At 42.0% G+C, this 19,803-nt stretch overlaps 1 protein-coding gene across 1 annotated transcript; it reads right to left on the bottom strand.

Annotated features, from left to right (window-relative positions):
- Window positions 1-5,931: 5,931 nt before the first annotated feature.
- Window positions 5,932-16,341, bottom strand: LOC130264651 (uncharacterized). Its single transcript, XM_056513000.1, has 9 exons — window positions 16,240-16,341; window positions 14,721-14,800; window positions 11,830-11,968; window positions 10,413-10,587; window positions 9,447-9,494; window positions 9,136-9,198; window positions 7,619-7,729; window positions 7,426-7,482; window positions 5,932-6,896 (listed from the first exon to the last, which is right to left on the bottom strand). Exons 2-9 carry the CDS (start codon window positions 14,765-14,767, stop codon window positions 6,049-6,051), a joined length of 1,488 nt encoding a protein of 495 aa, XP_056368975.1. The 5' UTR covers window positions 14,768-14,800; window positions 16,240-16,341; the 3' UTR covers window positions 5,932-6,048.
- Between the last annotated feature and the right edge of the window lie 3,462 nt (window positions 16,342-19,803).

The raw sequence follows: 19,803 nt of genomic DNA, 5'->3' as shown, positions 1-19,803 counted from the left end.
TTCTGTCTGCCAGGTGAAGCCAAGGCAGGAGCGGGTTGAAAGGTGCTGGCGCTGCTGCTGCTCCGTGCACAGAGCCCCGGCTGGGCAGGGCACGGCGCCCACTGCGCTGCGGCTCTTTGTGCTGCCACAGCTGGGCACACCTGGGACAGGTTATGACCATGTGTGGGAAAACCGAGGGGTTTGTGGGGCTGCATTGCTCTGCACACACCCAGGCCACCTGCAGCGCAGAGCTTGGGCTGGCAGAGGGGTAAACCAGAGGAAACGGCTGGGAAAGGTTTCAACAACTGTTCAATAGAAATGGCCAAAATAAAAGTTACCAAGTGGGCCAGTCCCCACTGCCAGCTAGAGGTTATAAAGGAGGCATTACTTTATTTCATCACTGGGTGTGTGGGGAAGCACTTCCCTAACGCATGCAAACCCAGCAATTTCACCAACTAGTCTGTATCCATGGAACTAAGTTATATTCACTTCTTTGCTGAAACTAACAGGCTACACAGTTCCCCAAATTATTTGACAAATTTAAATCACTTCTCAGAATTTATTGTCATGAGAGTATGGATGTCCTGAGGGTCTCTGATGGTTGCTGTCACAGGTTCAGGAGGAGACATGCACAAAAACCCTAAAACACAATAGGGGTTGCAAAACAATTTTATTCTATTAATTGCAGAGTCAAATAATACGTAACAAGCCCTGGATTCCCAAAAATCCACTGAGCAGGAGATGGCAGGTAGGCAGTGCATTTTCAGGACATCCCCTGGATCAAACCAGTGCATCTTGTACTTCTCACCCCTCCACCACTGAACCAGGCCTTCTGTCTCCTAGTCAGGACTGGAATTTTCCCAGTTACAGCTCAGCTCACACATGGCCATCGCGTGAGAGGAGGCCACAATGGCTCATGATACTGACTCCATGCCAGCAATGGCTCCATCATGCATTGTTCCTTTTTCACCAATACATTGTTTCTATTTCAAGGGGCCACTTCCCACCCATTAAACAATATAGTTTTCTTCATGACCTTGACGACCTGCTCAAGCATAGTACAAATATGGCAGGACCTCAGCCAGGACTCGAGTCCCTGACAAAGTGATTTGGGGAACATCCCATTCTTCAGATTCTCCTGTGGTGGTCAAGAGCCTCCTAAAACCACTGTCATCCCTTGAATGCATTCCAGCTACCTTCTTAACAGGACTGTTGTCTTTATTCTCAAGGCAAAGGCAGCCACTTGCACATTATTTTCACAGCAATGGGGGAATACAGGACTAAGCACTCCATGTTAAAGCTAAAGGAATTCACAAGATTAACCCGTATTTATTACACTTTAACATTTCCCCAAAGCCTCTCCTCTACTATCTGGGAATTTAAGACAAGCCTTTGGTCAATGTACCATGCAAGTGCTTCGGTTGCTTCATTGCATCTTTCCTTGAGAAATTAAAAAAGAACAAAGAAAAAATGAACAAATACCCTTGTGCTCCCTTCCAAATCAGTTCATTACTCAAGCCCAAACCTCAGACACATCCCAATATTCCCTGTCTCCCAGCAGCTCCGAGCTGCATTGCACAGTGCTTGCAGTGCTGCAGAGAGCACAAAGCAGGCTGGCCTGGTGCCCCTGACTATTTCTGCTCAACACTCTGCATTTCACACCTTTGCTCTGGCTCAGTGCACAAGTGCAGGATTGCAGGCGCTCCCTGCCAGAGCTGTGTGAGGCACTGTCTGCTGCAGATGTGAGCTGACAAGCTGTCAGTGCCTCCCGCTGGCCTCGGTTCCCTGGCACAAGTGCCGTGCCTGAAGGACGCTGCCCTGTGCTGGAGCCTGCGGAGCAGCCCGGCTCCCTCCCGCTGTGCCCAGAGTGCTGCACACACTGCTGGCCCTGCCCAGGAGTGCCAGGGCAGCCGGCACTAGAGCAGCAATGCTCAGCCAGGCCAGCAGCCCTGGGCTGCTGTTTGCCTTTCTCTGCTGCTGGGCAGCCTGCAGACGGCCGGTGCCAGCAGTGTGTGCTGTGCCCAGTGTTAAGGACGGGTCAGGAGACCAGCTCCTTTTTAATCGCCTTTATTAAGGTCAGCTCTGAGCAGGGAGCCCGAGGGGTCATGCACACAGTCACTGCTCCTGTGGACAACGCAGTGGAGGAGGAGCTCAGCTTTGCACATGACAGAGCTGGGGCTTCCCTCTTCACGAGAGTCTCTAGGAAGGCACTTGCTGTCTCTTGCTCTGGGGGTATCATGCCGATTGCGTGCTGTCAGGTCACGGCGACGAGGCGCAGAGCTCTGGTTGCTGATCTGATATTCTTCACTGTTTTCCTGGTTTAGGACTATAATTTTTAGTCTTTGGTTTCATACTGGCTAGTTGTTCTAGGGCTTCTTTTTTCTGGATGGTATTAGATGTCTTCTAGTTTACATATAACCTTGGGCATTATTTTTTTCTCAGTTACTAACGTCCCCTTTGGGAAGCAGTGGAAGAGATACCTGACGAAAAAGGGATACAGGCACAAGGCAGGTGGCAATCAACACTTAAAATCTTAACTTGTTGGAGATAAATAGTTAAAAACATTAACAACTAATGAGGAAGTGATTTAAGAATATTAACAACAGGTAATTAAACATTCAGTAAGTAATTGATACTATTAAAAACAATGACTGACTGGGTAGACAAAATCATCCTTTATTTCTGAGAGATAATTCCAATATTTGGACAATTTTTTAAGGTTGGTTTTCGAAAGATTTCCTATAGAAAACTTGAAATTGTTAGAAGATAGGAGAGTTAAGGTTTGGGAATAGAAGTCTTTTTCCATGGAGTTAAGAAAGTGTTTGGCAAGCAGCTTCCCCATGGAACCTATGGCAGGCCAGCAGAAAAACAAGGAAAAAGTCCGAAAAAACCAAAAACCCACTGGTGACCCTAACATGAAAAGTGCGCTTAGAGAGAGGCTCGAGATGCTCACCAGATCTCAGCCAATGGGTCAGGGCTGCTGGCTGCTGCTAGCTTGGTCCAGTCTCAGGTGTGGTTCCTGAGGCTGTTGGACTGTCCTTGGTTTGGGCAGATCTTTATAGAACAGAGATCTGCCAGCCAAGGTGTCGGTGTCTCCGAAGGCGAAACTGTTGGGCACCTAAAATTGGACTGCTGGTCAGAAAGTGTGCCATCAGAGCCAGGTGTTTCTGTGCTAAAAATGTGATCAAGTCACTTTGACTTGGTGATTTGAGCCATAAAACTGGACCCACTTTCAGGGTAAATTTGGAGACCTCAGCTACAGGTGGATGCACCATGTGGGAATTTCCCAGTTGCTGGGAAGAGTTCTCCAGCTGCTCTCTCTGAAATGGGGCTCCACAGCAGCTCTGGGTGGACTCTGGATGATGGTAAAGTGTTTAGGCCATTGGTGATGGATCTTTCTCAGTCACTATCCTGTCTCTTGTGTAGTAATGAGATTACCTTGCTTGGTTCTGCTTGTTGCTAAAGCCAAGCATGTAATATCGTTTTACTTTTTGGTTGCCTAAATATTCCTAGTAAAATATGACCTTTGTTTCCTTTGGTGTCTGTGTCCTTTAAAACGCCCCTGTCAATTGGCGGAACACGGGCCTAAGGCCTACTGGAATCAACCTTTCTTAGACTTGCTGGAATTTCTTGAGGAATTATTTGTGCCCCTCATCTTTTTCAAGAGCTACAATATCCCATGTACATAGGAAAGAGGAACCTAAGCAAGTATCTTGAGTTTCCTGAAAAGAACAAACGTTTTGGACAGCAAGCAGCATTCGCACAGAAGTGGCAGGGTAAAAATCTCAGCAAACTGCAGACACCTTGATGAATGGATTAGTGGCATTATGGGCCACGTTTGCCCATGATGGCTATGTTGCCTTTTTCCCAATCTGAAAATGAAAGTTGAGATGCTTTTAATAAGGAGGTAATATAAAAGTGGATCTTTATTTGAAGGTTTTCATGAGCAGTTTCATAAAGATGTCCACAAAAGTCCGCTCCTTCCAGGGATGACTACATATTTATAGGTTTAGGAAACCAGCATAATTGATAGAGAGCACCAGGTAGGAGGACAAGTGGTTATGCAATTCCCCCCCAGGTCAAGTTCCTTCTCTGGAGTCCCCCCTTCAGCACTGGCTTTGTCCATGGAAAGGTATCTGGAAGAATTGCTCTCAACCTTGGTTCCCAGGAAGAACCAAGATAGCACTGGGGCCTTGTACCCCTCCCAGCTTGGAGCACTGGAATTTGTCTTTCTGCTTAGGGAAATGCTGTGGAAATGTACTGGGAAAACTAGTCACTAAGACAATAGGCCACAGAGCTACAAATATATGTGTGAAGAATAGAGAGAACGAAAGAATAGAGAGGGGAAAGAAAAAAGGAAAAACCTAAATGGCATCAGCAAGATTCTGGGCATGAGCACATAGATTCAGATGGTCTTCTCAGCCTTATTTCTGCATATTTCTGGGAACCAGAGGAATCCTGCTGGAGTCTGTGGGGAGATGGGTTTGGGAAGTAAGAGTTTATTTCTTCTTTTCTCCTTGGAGCAGCTCCTGTTCCTATCATCAGTTAAGCCTCTCTCTAGCCTGATGCCTCTGATTGCTGCAGCAAAACAGTTTATGGCAGGCAGAAGACACTGACACATCCAGGGGACATGGCTTTCTCCAGTGCCAGCTATGAGTGGGAGTCAGAACAAAAACTCTCTTAAACACAACTCCATTGGAAGATTCCCTTCCTTTCCACTGTGTAAATAAGCTCTACGTTCACTTCTGAATTGTCAGTTGTTTCTAAAAATGAGAAGTTCTCTTTTATGATTTTTTAAATGTGGTTTGGAATTGGATAATTCTCCTTTGTTCACAAACTCCAGACCAAACAGCCTTTGGAATATGGCCCACTGGGCAGCTTTTGCCCAGACATGTGGACACTGCTGAAGGCCTAGGCAAAATCTGCCAGGCCTTTTTCTCAGGTTCTGGGTCTTTTTCTCAGGCTGTGAAACCTTTTCAGCTCCAGCCAGGATTTATCCCAGGCTGGAGACTTTTTCTTTACTGTAAACATAAGACAAAGAATGATAACAGAGATAAACACCTGCTAGACCCATAGGAAAGCCAGGGAGAAGAGGTGTCTCTTTCTCTGTCCAATGAACTGTCTGTATTGTTTTTCATGAAGAACCTTATTTAAAGCTATGGCTTCCTTCAATAAATGGCTCTTTTTTGCTCTTTCTTGCACCAAGCAAGAGAGTGTCTTGTTGCTGTTTTTTCTTGCCGCTCCGTAACTTTTCCACGGCAACACAGCCACGGTACTTGTAGATAAGAAAGCAAGGGCAATGGTATTTGCAGCCAAAATCCAATAAAGTGTGGGAAAGCCAAAACATCCTGAGGAGATAAAGGCCTCCAGCTCTTACTAGAAATCAACAGAGCTCCTGCCAAATGATTATGTATTAGTAAGTGCAATCTGTCTGCCTGGATGAGAGTCTTGCTCAACTGAAAAAGCAGAAAGATCAGCAAGGGTGCTTCCAAAGGCCCATCACATGGTTTTTATTTTGCTCATCTGTCTTAAGTTTGCAACTAAATGTGAGCTGATGAGAGGGGGAAAGAAAAAAAAAAAAAAAAAAGACTTATGGCAGGGCTGTGACATTCCACAAGAGGAATCACTGGTGTACATTTCATGAGTGGATCCCTCTCAACCCTATTAAAGTATTGTAGTCCTGGTTTAAAATAGGCATGTATGAAACAGCTTTGAGAGACAGAGACTAAAAGGGCTTGTGGATTTTTTTTTAAGAATTAGGAAAACTACCCAAAAGGTGTTGGTTTATAACATTTTAAAATATACTACATAAAATATTAACAACTGCAATAAATAAGAGTTTAAAAATTGTTTTGGTGTATGATTAATTAGAAACAGAGAAATGTGAAGATATGAATGCACATTTTCATAAAAATATGAAATTCCAGACTAAAAGACACACTGCACTACAATACAAAGGAAGGTAAAGCTGTACTTTAATTAGCTCTTTTTACATTTCTAGAGCTTTTTCCTTCTGAAGACAAGCCGGGATATTCCTTAAGAAAACTGTTGCAGCCAAGAAGCCAATAATTAAATTTCATGGAGTCTTCTGGTGTTGGGTGAGATACCCCGGCTGGCAGATCTGAACGGAGGCAAAGAACGGGCTCTGCGTCGTGTGACAACGAAGGGTGCGTTGACTGGAGCAGGAGGATGAACTGGAGCACCAACTGGAGCTCTAATCCTTTCCCAGGAGGGAGTGGACATGGTGAAAGTACTTAATGGCCTAATACGGGAGGAATCATCCACCCATGAGGTACTTCCGATTCCGGTTGGGCTAACTTGGACATACATGCTCGTTATTGGTCGTCGAAAGCTGTAAGCTTTGCTGCTCCTGCCACAGGGGATGGGGATTCTAATCACACTAGGCTGGCGATATACCCAGACTGAGTCTGAGTGCAAGTCAGAGTCGCTTCTTGTGTAGTACATCCGATCGGCGGTTCGGTTCGCTAGAGGTCGCAGCGGCCCGAAATGTCGGCTGTAATTCCAGTCAAACTCACTTCTTGACCCGCTGGTAAAAACTTTATCGCTGAGCTCTCTCCCTCCTGGGGTAAAAACTTCATCACTAATCGGTCTCCCAGGGGTAAAAACTTCATCACTAATCGGTCTCCCAGGAGTAAAAACTTCATCACTAATCGGTCTCCCAGGAGTAAAAACTTCATCACTAAGCTGTGTCCCAGGGATAAAAACTCCATCACTAATTGGTCTCCCAGGAGTAAAAACTTCATCACTAATTGGTCTTCCAGGGGTAAAAACTTCATCACTAATTGGTCTCCCAGGGGTAAAAACTTCATCACTAATTGGTCTTGCAGGAGTAAAAACTTCATCACTTAGGTTTCTCCAACTTGACGGAATAACATCATCGCTCCAACTTGCTGGAACTGAAAAACAAACAAATCAAGAGAGTATCTTCATTTGCTGTTAAATAACTCTCACAGAGGTAAGTATGTGAAGTACTTGTAACTGTTTGCTTCTTGTCCTAGGTGCTTATTTGAAGCAAATGGCAACTTATTATAGATATTAATTTTTATTTGATAAAGGACAATAACACAAGCATTCTGCTCTAGGAAGTGTTGGAAAACAACAGCACTATTGAAGTGCTACAAATATTTATGCACATCTTCTACTTCTCATCATTATTGTTGTTAGGGTGTATTTTTTTAATCCAGTAAACAAACTAATTTATCAGTCACCTTGACAAAAGTTTTCAGGCCTGTGTTAGCTTTCATCACCTCCCTTCTTCTCTGAAACAAGTCTCAGAATGTTTCTGATAGTACTTACTTTATTACTCCATTATCTTTGCACTTAACCACTGTTATTATTTGCCTAGAGCAGCTGTGCAGCATGAAGGGAGATGCTGGCTCTGAACCCACATCTAAGTGACCAAAACTGCCTGAAAAGCAGACTTACCATCAGGACGAAGAGGAGTGCTGATTCCTCGGGGTATGAAGTAACTCGGAACAGATTCTGCCAGAGAAAGTAAATTAACTTCAGAGAATGTAAATATTAAAACCAAGGAAATGCAAGGAACTGGAACAGTTATGGTTGGAAGGGAAGGCTGTGCTGGTTCCAGACACACTATAGGGTCTGTAAGGTGACACACCAGAGGTTGTGTCCGTTCCAGGCGTAGGGCAGGTTACATAGAGTGTCCCACCAGAGGTTATGGCAGGTCGTGGGTAAGGGGAGTATCTGTGTCTAGATGGTCCCCAGCATACTGGAATAAAAAAAGAATAAAAACCAAATCAAGACAGAATCTACATTTGCTGTTAAATACCACTCACAAAGGCACATATGTGAAGAACTTATAACTGTTGACTTCTTGTCTTAAGTGCTTATTTGAAACACAGGGTGCTTGATTATATAAGTGTTGGAAAACAACAGCACTATTGAAGTGCTACAAATATTTATGCACATCTTCTACTTCTCATCATTATTGTTGTTAGGGTGTATTTTTTTAATCCAGTAAACAAACTAATTTATCAGTGACCTTGACAAAAATTTTCATCCCTGTGTTAGCTTTCACCACCTCCTTTCTCCTCTGGAACAAGTCTCAGAACGTTTCTGATAGTTCTTACATTATTGCTGCATTATCTTTTCACTTACTACTGTTGTTATTTGCTTACAGAAGCTGTGCAGCATGAAGGGAGATACTGCCTAGGAACCCATATCCAAGTGGTTCTCACTGTGGAGAAGCAGGAGCAGGTAAAGGAATTGAACGGGCTGCTTCAGATTCAAAGTGACCCCGCATAGAAAGTAGAAAGTTCATAGAAAGTAAATTTTGAAAAGCAGAGAAATGCACAGAACCGAAGTGGTTATGATTGCAAGGAAAGGTTATTACAAAATGTTAATGATTTATGACAGAAAGAAAAGCAAAAGTCTTCATGAAAAAAAAAAAGAAAGAAATAAGAAATTGGGGTAATGGTCAACAGCAACAAAACATGAGCCAGCAGTGTGCCCAGATGGCCAAGAAGGCCAATGGCCCCTAGCCTGTATCAGGAATAGTGTGGCCAGCAGGAGCAGGGAGGTCATTCTTTCCCTGTACTTGGCACCAGTGAGGCCGCATCTTGAGTGCTGTGTCCAGCTGTGACCCCCCAGTTCAGGGAGGATGTTGAGATGCTTGAGCACGTCCAGAGGAGAGCAAGTGAGGCTGGTGAGGGGCTTGGAGCACAAACCCTGTAAGGAGTGGCTGAGGGAGCTGGGGTTGTTTATCCTGGAGAAAAGGAGACTTAGGGGTGACCTTATAACTCTTTACAACTTCCTGAAAGGAGGTTGTGGTCAGATGAGGGTTGGTCTCTTTCTCCAGGCACCAAGTGACAGAATAAGAGGATACAGTCTTAAGTTGCACCAAGGGAAATATAGAATGCATATTAGGAAACAGTTTTTTATGGAAAGAGTGAGAAAGTACTGGAATGGTCTTCCCAGGGAGGTGGTGGAGTCACCATCTCTGGATGTGTTTAAAAAAAGGCTGCATATGGCACTCGGTGCCAGAGTTCTGTTGAGCTGGTAGGGCATGGGTTGGACTTGATGATCTTGAAGGTCTCTTCCAAACTTGTGATTCTGTGATATGCTGGCTAGGAACCCACATTCAAGTGACTAGAATCTGTTGAAAAGCAGACTTACCATCAGGAGCACGACCACGAGGTGTAACGTTTTCTTCGTGTGGAAACGAAAACCAAATGGATTCTGTCAGAGAAAGTAAATTTACTTCAGAGGAAGCAAATTTTTAAAACTATGGAATAGCAGAGAACTGGCATAGTTATGGTTGGAAGGGAAGGCTATGTTGGTTCCAGACACAGTATAGGTTCTTTAGGGTGACACACCAGAGGGTAAATCCATCCCAGAGTTGGTTCCATGGCACAGTTCCTCAATGCTTAGGTCACCTTCAGCTAGCATTTGCAGGAAATATGGACTATAACTCTGACCAAACTTACCTTCTGATCCGTATGTAACAGTGTGCTGTCTGGGCTCACTGCTGCGTGCTGGAATAAAATAGAAGAATAAAAAAACAAGTCAAGAGAGAATCTACATCTCCTGTTAAATCCCTCTCACAAAGGTACGAGTGTGAAGTACTCATGACTGTGTGGTTCTTGTCTTAAGTGCTTATTTGAAACACAGGGCACCTGACTACAGATATTAATCTTCAGTAGGCAGAGGACATTACAACAAGTATCCTGCCCTTGGAAATGGTGGAAAACAGCAGCACTTTATTTGAAGTGCTACAAATATTTACAGAGATCTTTTACCCCTTATCATTAGAGTTGCTAGGGTGTGTTTTTAAACAAATTTATTCTCCCTTTCACTGTTATTAGGGAACACATGCACTGTTAGCCACAGAAGGGAGTCCTTTACATTTGGACATATTTCACCATCAACTGAAATCAACACTTCATACTCTTCAAATATTAGTCAGGTATAATGTTACAGGCAACATTTAAATTAAATCACTGTAATATTCAAATATGTTACAGTAGTGTGACAAGTTAAAAGTTCCCATATCTAGAATACTGCGTACCAAACAATTTTTGCATAGAAAAGGCACTTTGTTTTCCCCCCTGAAACGGAAAAGGAAGAAATGCTGGACATAGTGATAAGCAGGGTGCAGAGAGGGACCCCTTAATTCCAATTCTGTACACACCGAAGGAAGGAGTAACAGAAGGTAAGGAGCAAGAGACAAAAGAGGGATTGATAGGTTTAGCAGGTTATATTTAATTCACATGAGACAGCAAGGGCTCTGTAAACTCTTAGGAGCTTGCAAAAGCAGATGAGTAAGACATGGGAAAATAAGAGGCTTCCAAAAAACATAGTAGCCATGAAACTTTGTGCAATCTCTGCTTGTTTGAATCACTTGGGACTGATGTAGCCTCTGGTCCATGTGTTTATGTCTTTTTTAAACTTACCTTGCAGTTCCAAAAGCTTGGCTTTTGCATCACATAGCTCATCCTCTGCAGAATACATCTGCACCTGAGCATCTTTTCTAGCCAAGGACATTTCACTCTCCAGAACTCGACGAAGAGCCTCTCCTCTCTCCAGTTGTAACCTTAATTTCATTAATTCTTTTTTATAGTAAGACATCTAGAAAATAAATATTTCAGAAATTGCATTCACAGCTGTTGTATTATCAGGTCTGAATTTGAAATACAGTCTTGAAACTTCATATCTTAGATACTTTTTTTAAAATGCAAACTGATCCTGTTCTTATATCCTTTTCATTTACCTTAAACATATCCCTCTGTTTTCCCAAAGATACTTCTGCCTTAAGACAATAAGGTTATAATTATATTCCACAGGCAATTTTCTAATAACTGTATTTAACAACTAGAAAAACAGTCATGGTGGGATTCTAGATTATCAGACACCTAGGAACTCATTATGGAAACACAAACTTCAGTCCAATGATGTTCAGCAGTCAAGCGGAATGCTATTAAACACTACAAACAAAACAAAGAAAACATTTCAAAAAAATGCTCTTATCTGGTATAAGAAAGATAAGTCTAGTCATTGCTGCCAGAAATTGCCACATTCAAGCCATTTGAATGCAAGAAGGTGGAAAGTAAAACATGCATTTCTTCACAACATCTACAAAGCAGCAGCATCCTTATTAACAGGAGCACCATTATTGGGAAATAATTTAACCCCATTAAAAAGGTTCTCCCTGATGCTCTTGTGGCAAACTAGTACCTAAATCAAGTAGCAGTAAGAAAATACTTTGTTAAAATTTTCTTTATTTTGAATTATGATTACTGCTACAAGTAACAATTCTGCTCTTAGCAGTTTGTTAGGGGCAGCTGCTGTGGGTGCTCATTCCTCTCTTTTAGGTTAAGTGCAGCCAATAAACCAAGTTTGTTGTTCCATATCCATTTTTTAAAGTTCCTGCTTCTTACACAGTGATTTGCTCTTGTCGTGCTCCCGTTGCTCCATCCATGGTGGGGTGATTCTCTAAAATTGATCCCTGGAATTACCGGGATTAAAACACTCAAACCAACAAACCATGTCTTACACTGAGAATTCCAAAGCTGGGGATGTAAAATATTTTCCTGCATGACTTTGCTGTTGTGTAGTGCTCCAGTTTCTTACACACACCTTCAACTATTAGCAATGACACTAAAAGTTACATCAGTTCCTGCAGACAGGCATGAGAGGTCTGTGCAGTGCTGCTGCTTTCTTATTTTCCAACTAGTGACTGTGAATTTGATTCACCTGATGAGAGGATTATTTCAAGGAAACACATTGCATCTAAGGAAACAAATTGCATTTATTTTAAGGATAAAAGAAAGAAAGCAAGAAAGAAAGCAAGCAAACAAACAAACTCCTTACATCTTGATTGTATTGCCTGGTTAATTCCAAGTTTCTTTCCTCAAGTGCCTGGATTTTCATTCTCAAATCTTCAACGATGTCCATTTCTGGTTGATTTCTGTCCTGTGGTAACAGTGGTCCTTGTATATCAGTGCCTGACCTGAAAAATGTGTTTTCCTTTAAAATGAGTATTCCTTTAAAAATTCAATGTTTCTTCACTTCAATTACCCAAGCACTGACCCTGAGATTTAAACATTCACATAAGTAAAATTACTTTGTGCAGTTTTTGTCTGCTATTGCTCTTTGAAGAAAGAATTATATAAAATTGTTTATTTTGCAGTGTATGAGAGAAATGGCAGCAGGAACTTGAAAGAGAGATGCACTTTGGATTAACAACGTTGATGTAAGCATAATGTGTTCATTATTCTTTTTCAGTATCTTTATTTTTGATAATGAACTTCCATAATTTTTGATAATAAACTTCCAAGTGGTTTAAAGACAGCATTCCAATCATGCAAGTTAAAATAACAGGCAAGCTTTTTGCCTCCACAGTAAGTCTCATTTTTTAACAAGAGTTACCATCTCAAAACCATCTCTGTCATGAAACAATCCACAGATGTAGAAATACCCTCTCTTTTACATACTATGTCTTCAGAGATACACACACTCAGACTACAGACATGCAACTGATCACAGACACAACACAAATTAAAGGTTTAGTCCTCCAAATTACTCTGTTTTATCTTAATTTCCACTACTATTTCAGCTATAACAAAATCTACTTGGAAGTCAGCAGAATCAGCCCTCAAGCACCCCAAACAGTAAAAAAAGAGTCAAAACCAAGTTTCTGTATATGAAGTGAAAAATTTAAACATAGAATATGCAAATTTCTGAATATACATACACAGAAATAGGTACAGATACATATATATGCACATATCTGTATGCATATTAAAAATATTAATTAACTAGTTAAATAACTTGAAGTGAAATTATTATAACTTCAAACTTGAAATCTTTTAAGTTCTTTCAGTACTTGAAAATCAGTGTTCACATTATTTGATGTATGTTGGTTTTCGCAGCCTTTAAGTATGTAAGAAAGACTGCAGTAACTGTTTTCTCCATGCAAAACTGAAGTTTATGGGCAATAAATATGAAATACATGGATAGAAGAAATATAATCAAATTAAGCACTAAATTGGTATCATATAATACAGAAATGTAAATATTAAAGTATCATACCTTTGTCTGCATGAAGCAGTTTTCAGAAAAATGATATTATACTGCCATTTAATTAATAGATATTAAATATTTTTAAATAAAAAATGACCACTTTTCTTCTACATTTCTGTATAGGCACAATAAACAATTTCATGACCAAAATGATGTATGTTTTCTAATTATGTTGGGGTTTTTTTGACTAGCAAAAAGGACACAAATGCCATGAAGAAGTGGTTTGGTAATTTAGATTAAATCTTGCCTCTAAGGATAGCTGCAGACTATAAATATTTAAATATAAAAATTATATGGCACCACAAGCATTAGCAAATTAAGGATGCTATGGAAATGAAAAATGTGCATTAGAGCATTGAAACAGAGAATATTATATTACGTACTGGACTAAAATTGCATTAGAAACCTCTTTGAAATAGCATTCTATGAACAGCTTCTGAACTCATAATGCAATAGGTGGAAACTTAAAAATATATATCAGAAAACCATAATTTGTTTCTTTGTACAGAACCAAAAAACCCCAAATCAAAACCAACCAACCAAACAAATAAACAAACAAACAAACAAAGCCCCCCACCCAACCAGTGACAGAATTGCTGAACTATTATTGTGTTAGCCACTTCATTTTGGTTGTCTACCTAAACATTTTCAAATAAAATACAAACTAGCCTTAAGAATTTTTGTTTCTCTGATACTTCATTTAATTATCACAGTGTGGCCAACAAATGCAGTACTTTATGAAAGCTTCCTACTACCACTTGGAGATTTTTCCCTCAGTCTTCATGGAACAACTACAAGTGCTACAACCATAAAGCTCTCTGAAGATTCAAAGAAAAAAAATCACATAAAAGTGTGGAAAGTTTCAAACAATGCACAATTTACAGCCTCACAAACTTCAGAGAATGTTTTCTACTTCCATTTTCATATATTACTAGTTCATCAACTCCTGGTTTTGAACTAAAACATGCTTTTTACCAACTACGGTTTTTATCTAAGACAACATTTTTAGCAGGACTTTAAAATGTTCAGGAAAGCATATGAGCAGGTGAAAGAGCTCTTGAGTCCTACACTGCAGAAGATATTTTGTAGTTCAAAACCTAAATTCTCAGTGTTCACAAGTCTGATGGTTACACTCAGCATTGACCATTGCACAAATCCAGCTTCTCACTGGCTTCAATTCCACAGCTGGCAGAAAATGCAGACTAATTTTGCAACAGAGAGAAATGTTCTTTCTCTTACTACCTAGCAGTGTCATTTTGCTAAATTTCTGCAGCTGAAGGAGCAGACTGCAGTCTGATTTTCTAACCAAAGTCCTTATTTGTGGAATTTGGCTCTTCCTATGTAACTGGCAGTTGTGTACAGACTAAAGAGAGACAAATAGTTTGTGCTAGAGATCAAACCCCTATTAAGTTATAAAACACAGGAGTCATGGTAAGACTTAAAGCCAAGCTCTACCACCTCAATTAATGTGAAAACCCTCCTGTGCCTCCTGGGCAGGATTCCTATGTGCTGGCAGAAACTCTCTCTGCCTCCTGATGATTCTATGACAGCTTGCATGTATCACACCATATCTGGTTCCTCCTCAGCCTGAACTGCATCATTTCAGGCATCTAGAAAATAAAGAAGCCACAAAAGCAGGAAATGAACTGCTAGACTTAAAAATCCAGAACTGGGCTCACCGATTAGCTTCCCCAGAAGAGATGTTGACTGAAGTCTGTGAAGTCATGGTGGGGAAAATACAGCTTTCAAAGTCTATAAACTGTGGGGAATTAAGAACATAAATTAACCATATATACTTTTACTTGATGAGCATCAAAGATTAGTCTATTCTACATCATAAAACCATTAAGGCCTCTAGCAGAGACATGCTTTATTTTATTTGTCAACCCTCTAAAATATTAAGCTTTTAACCACCCATGAGCAATTTCACAGTGTCACTACCATGCCACTTGAGCAATCACCACAACTGCAATTGGACGTTGGCTTTAGAAGACAGAATTGTACTGCTAGTCCTCCAAGCCTGAATATTGTAGACAAATAAACATATATATATAGCAGAATATCCACTGTCAAGAGTTTTCAGAACACCAATAAAAAACTGTTGTTTGTGTAGATCGAGCTGCATTCTCCTAAGCAGATTGCAAACTCTGCTTCTCTTCAAACCAATTCTAAGAGAGATAAATGATAGTACTATGATTTTGAAGCAGAACAAATAGACAAGGTTGCCTGTCTATCAGAACACTATGTTAAAGCCTGCTAAGTTTGTCAGAAATTGCACAGAAGTTTTCCATTAAGATGTAGCCCTGAGAACTGAGAAATTAGGTATTTTTGTAACACTAGTCCCTTTATTATTGCAAGTTACACCAGAGTCTCATAATGAACAGAAAAAAAAAACCCACAAAACCAAACAACAACAACAACAACAAAATCCAAAAAAAACCCAAAAACAAAGCCAAGAAAACTGTAGTTTCATTACAGAATCAAAATGTTTTCTGTCACATCCACATCATTCTGAAGTTTTAAAACTTCTTAAATTTACTCTGAAGTCACATAGAGGAAAAGAGAAAACTAACCCTGAATAGTGTCACCTGGGAATGCCAAAAATTTTGAATATGCAATATTCCTCTGTTCAAATAGGCATCAGTAGCTCACTACCACACAAAGGGATAATTTCAAAAAGCATGCTGTTTCACCTAGGAAAAAAAGAAAACTCCAGTGCCACAGAGCAGCTTGTGGGAGTTCTATAATTAAACGAAACAGCAGACCAAGCTTCTGTTTGCGGAATTATGTTTGATGTGTCTTTAATAACTTGTGTCAGTTTCTTCTTGCAAATTTCTGAATATATGCTGAATACTTCAGAACAGGCCACTGATTTAGAATAGATATGAGGAAGAAATTCTCCTCATTGAGGGTGCTGAGGCCCCGGCATAGGTTGTTCAGAGCAGCTGTGGCTGTTCCATCCCTGCAAGTGTCCAAGGTCAGGCTGGACAGGGCTGGGAGCAGCAACCTGGGAGAGCAGAAGGTGTCCCTGCCCATGGCAGGGCTGGAACAGGACATTTGAAGGTGCCAGAACATTTGAAGGTGACAGACACCACTCAAGGGTAAACCTGAACGTGATCTTAAAAACTCGAACGGCGCTGAGTTGAAGCAGGCAAAGCCTGGAGCAGCAACAAGCGGCAGTGGAAGCGCAGAACTCACCGGACAGGCTGCCGGCGGTGCCTGGAGCGGTGGCGATGCTGCTCCTCCTCCAGCACGACGAGCTGGACGGTCGGAGGGCAGCGGCTCCGGCACCGCAGGAACTGCAGGGCTGGGACCAGCTGCGACAAACGCGGAGCCGCAGCGGGAATTCCACGGTTGCCACGGACGCGCAGGTGATGCCACAATGCCCCGAACCGAGCCGGGCTCTGCCGGCTCCCGCTGCTCTCCCGCCCTCCCAAACTGTGCTAAGGCTCTTGTACCCAGGGACATGTTGCCAGATGCTGCCAGCTGAATCTTTCTTGGGTGTTTGCCATTAACTTGTGTTTTAATTACAAAACTGTAGCTTCTGCTCATTTATCGGTGCTGTAGAGGGATGGCTTTTAATTTTTTTAATTCTTTTTCTGTAAATTGTTTAGCATGGATCTGTCTAAAAGATCCTTAAGGAATTAAAGCCATTTTTACTTGGCTGTGCCTTAAGAATAAATACTCACTGTGAAATATTCTTTGTCCAGAGGATTAAATTACATCTTTTGTTTTCCAGGGCAGGGTTTCTTCACTTTGTCCATAATCCCTCCAAGTCAGCAATACTCACCACTAGTTTCATGTTACTGAATATCAACTCAGCTTTTTACATCTCTTTCCATGGAGAGATTTCTTCTGCAGGAAATGTGCATTGAGCAATCCATGATACACTGTGTTTCTCCAGCAGCTTTCCACTCACCTCTGCCCCATTGTTATTGCTGATGCACACACCTGGTAGAGGCTCCATCCCACTCTCTCACGGCTTTGTCCTGGTTCTCTCTGAAGCAAAGGCTGTAGCTGATGTGCTACAATACATTTATTGTGGGCTGTACTTTGCAGCTGATATACAGACACACACATATGAACAACTTTGGAAGGCCTGAGTCAGCCGACCCAGTGCCTCTGGAAGGATGAGGGCAGCATCTCAGCTCAAAGATGACAAATGTTTTCCCATTCACTACTGTGCTGAGACAAGGCAGCCCTGAGCCACGGCAGAGCAGGAAGAGCTCACAAACAGCCCTGCCAGACGTGCAGGTTTGTCCATCAGCGACTCCGAGGTGGACATTTAAGAGAGATTCAATGGCACCCATGCTGCATATCTCAGTGTTATAAAGCAGTAGTAAAAAGGCCACCAGAAAGTGTATCCATGGCTCTGACAGCCCCACTGAACTCCAGATCCCCAAGAGATTTGATGGCCTCCGGCCCCCTTGGCCAGTGGCCGCTGCTGGTGGCAGCACCCACGAGATGGAGCTCTGAGCTTGACCATGAGCTGGGTGAGCACAATCCCTCCTGCTCGTTTTGCACTCGCTTTTTGCCTTCTTCCCTCCTGCAGAACTGTGGAGTTGTGGGTGTGTGATGCATTTTCTTACAAAATGAGTGCTGATTTCAAATGCCAGTCTGAGATTTTTCTTTCCCACCTACATCTCTGACTTTTCTGATTTGCTCACTCGTCCAGCCATGGGCCCTGCTCGTCAGAAACACCAACCCTCAAGTCTGACCAGAGAGTGGGGCTCAGTTGTGAATAAAGAACAGCAGATCAGCTTCACTCTATTGTCCTGCTGTGCAAGGCAGGGATTATTGGTGGACTACTCGGTTGGTAATGACAGTGAATGGGGACTGACCCAGGGAGAGCCATGGTGAAGAATTTCCAAGGGTTTACTGAAGATGTAATTCTACCATTCTCTAGTTCCTATAAATTTGGGCATGAAGTTCAATGTCCTCCCTGCAGCCCTGGCACAAACAACTCCCAGTATGTTTGGAGGCCTGGAGACCAAATGAGTCATCAGAATGATTTTATCCATCTTTGCAAGGGATCATTTGTTCAGGAAAGTGTTTTCATTATTTTTCTGCTCTGGCAGAGGGCAGCAGTGTGATGTCATTCCAATGTCAGCTGAGGAGAGGCAGAAGTTGTCCTTCTTGCTGCAGAGGAAGATTGCAGCTGCAGTGTTTCCCTGGGCTGTACTCCAGGTAATCTCAGTCCCTGTGTCACCTGCAAGGCTCAGTCCTGGCAGCTCCAGGCAGATTTGCTCTGAGGAATTCTCCAGTGGCCCCAGGCCTTGCAGGTGGGCTTTGAGCCCCCAATCCCAGCCCTTTGGAATCAGTAGAGCTGGTCCTTAGGGACCTGATTCAGGCACTGCTGGACACTGGCTTTTGGTGCACGCAGCTCCTGATGGACATGGATGGTTTTGGTGGGAGGAGTTAGATATCACCCACACCAAGGTAGGCTCACCTGCATATGTGCAGGACCAGGTGGAACATTTTGAGGAACAAAGTGGAGCCTCTTATTGCCCAGAGACGCTCAGAGCATAACTACAAGACTAAGGAAAGGGATGAAAAAGCATCTGGTTAAATGCAAAATAAAATCAGCTGTTTGGGACCCTGAGCAAGGAAGGCAAGAAAGCAGAAGATTGTATCCTAGAAACATTCTTGTTTCTTAAGGCTATACTTTTATCCTACAGGATATACAAGTCAGAGAGAGATTAATTAATTTCTAGCAAAACACTTGTACCATTTGCTTACATCTTTAAAAAAAATTTCATCTTGAATTTCAGCAGTGGTCAGTGATGTTTAAACTGCCTTTTTGCAGCTGAAAATCTGGCTGATGAGATCAAACCCAAAGGCATCTTCTCCCATACCAGCACCTGCGACAGTGATGACAGCAGGCTAGCAAGCAGGGCATGTTTTCTAGCAAAGAAACTAGTCCTTTCCTCTCATGCACCAGGGAGATTGAAGTCAGGGTTAAATGTCTCTAAAATCCTTGGCTGCAACACAGGTTTAGTCCCCCAAAGCAATAGAGAGTAATGGAGTTATTAAGGAAGTGGTTTTGCTGTCAGCAGTAAGGTTTAAGGCTAAAACCTCTCCATCATTTTCTGCTTGGAGTAACAACCCTGAAATCTCCAGGCTTTCTGTTCCAATTCTCCTCCTGTCTCTAATTTTGCACTGTCCATGCCTCAGGTGCTGATGAATGGAGAGTAAACTGATGAATACTTCAAAACTCAGCTTCCTAGGATGAATATTAACTTGTCCAATTTATAGCTATCATGCTTTCATGAGGATTTCTCTTCCCACCAGCTAAGTGCCTCAGAAAAAAACAAATAATTTTTATTTCTGCAGAATTCAGAGTGGCCTGTGGAAGAAGATGATTTTTTTCTGGCATATTTTCCTTCTGAAGGAGATACTCAGTGTGATAGGGCCTGTGATTACTGGGCTCTAGAGTAATGGTGAGCTGCCACAAACAGATCTGCTGACTTCCAAATCCTCTGTAGCTGGGTCCTGTTGTGGAAACAAAACCTCCCCTATTTTGTATGCAAGAGTGGCTGTGCAGTTGCTCTTTAGTTTATTCTTCCTTATTTGCACCTGTAATTAATAGTGGCATTCTTCACTTCTCTTCCTGTATAGAAAACTTCCATAGGCTTCTAATTCTTCTTATTTATGAAGCCGGGACATTAGCAGGCAATTTAAAAAGGGATTTAGATAATGCAATGAATAGGAGCAGGCAAAAAGGAGCGTGGTATGGCTGAGTCCCTTCTACTGCCAGCTGTG

The sequence above is a fragment of the Oenanthe melanoleuca genome, chromosome Z, assembly GCF_029582105.1.
Source record: "Oenanthe melanoleuca isolate GR-GAL-2019-014 chromosome Z, OMel1.0, whole genome shotgun sequence".
In the NCBI taxonomy this organism is placed as follows: Eukaryota; Metazoa; Chordata; class Aves; order Passeriformes; family Muscicapidae; genus Oenanthe; species Oenanthe melanoleuca.
The sequence above is the reverse complement of the archived record's forward strand: the minus strand, read 5'-3'. Positions and strand labels throughout refer to the sequence as shown.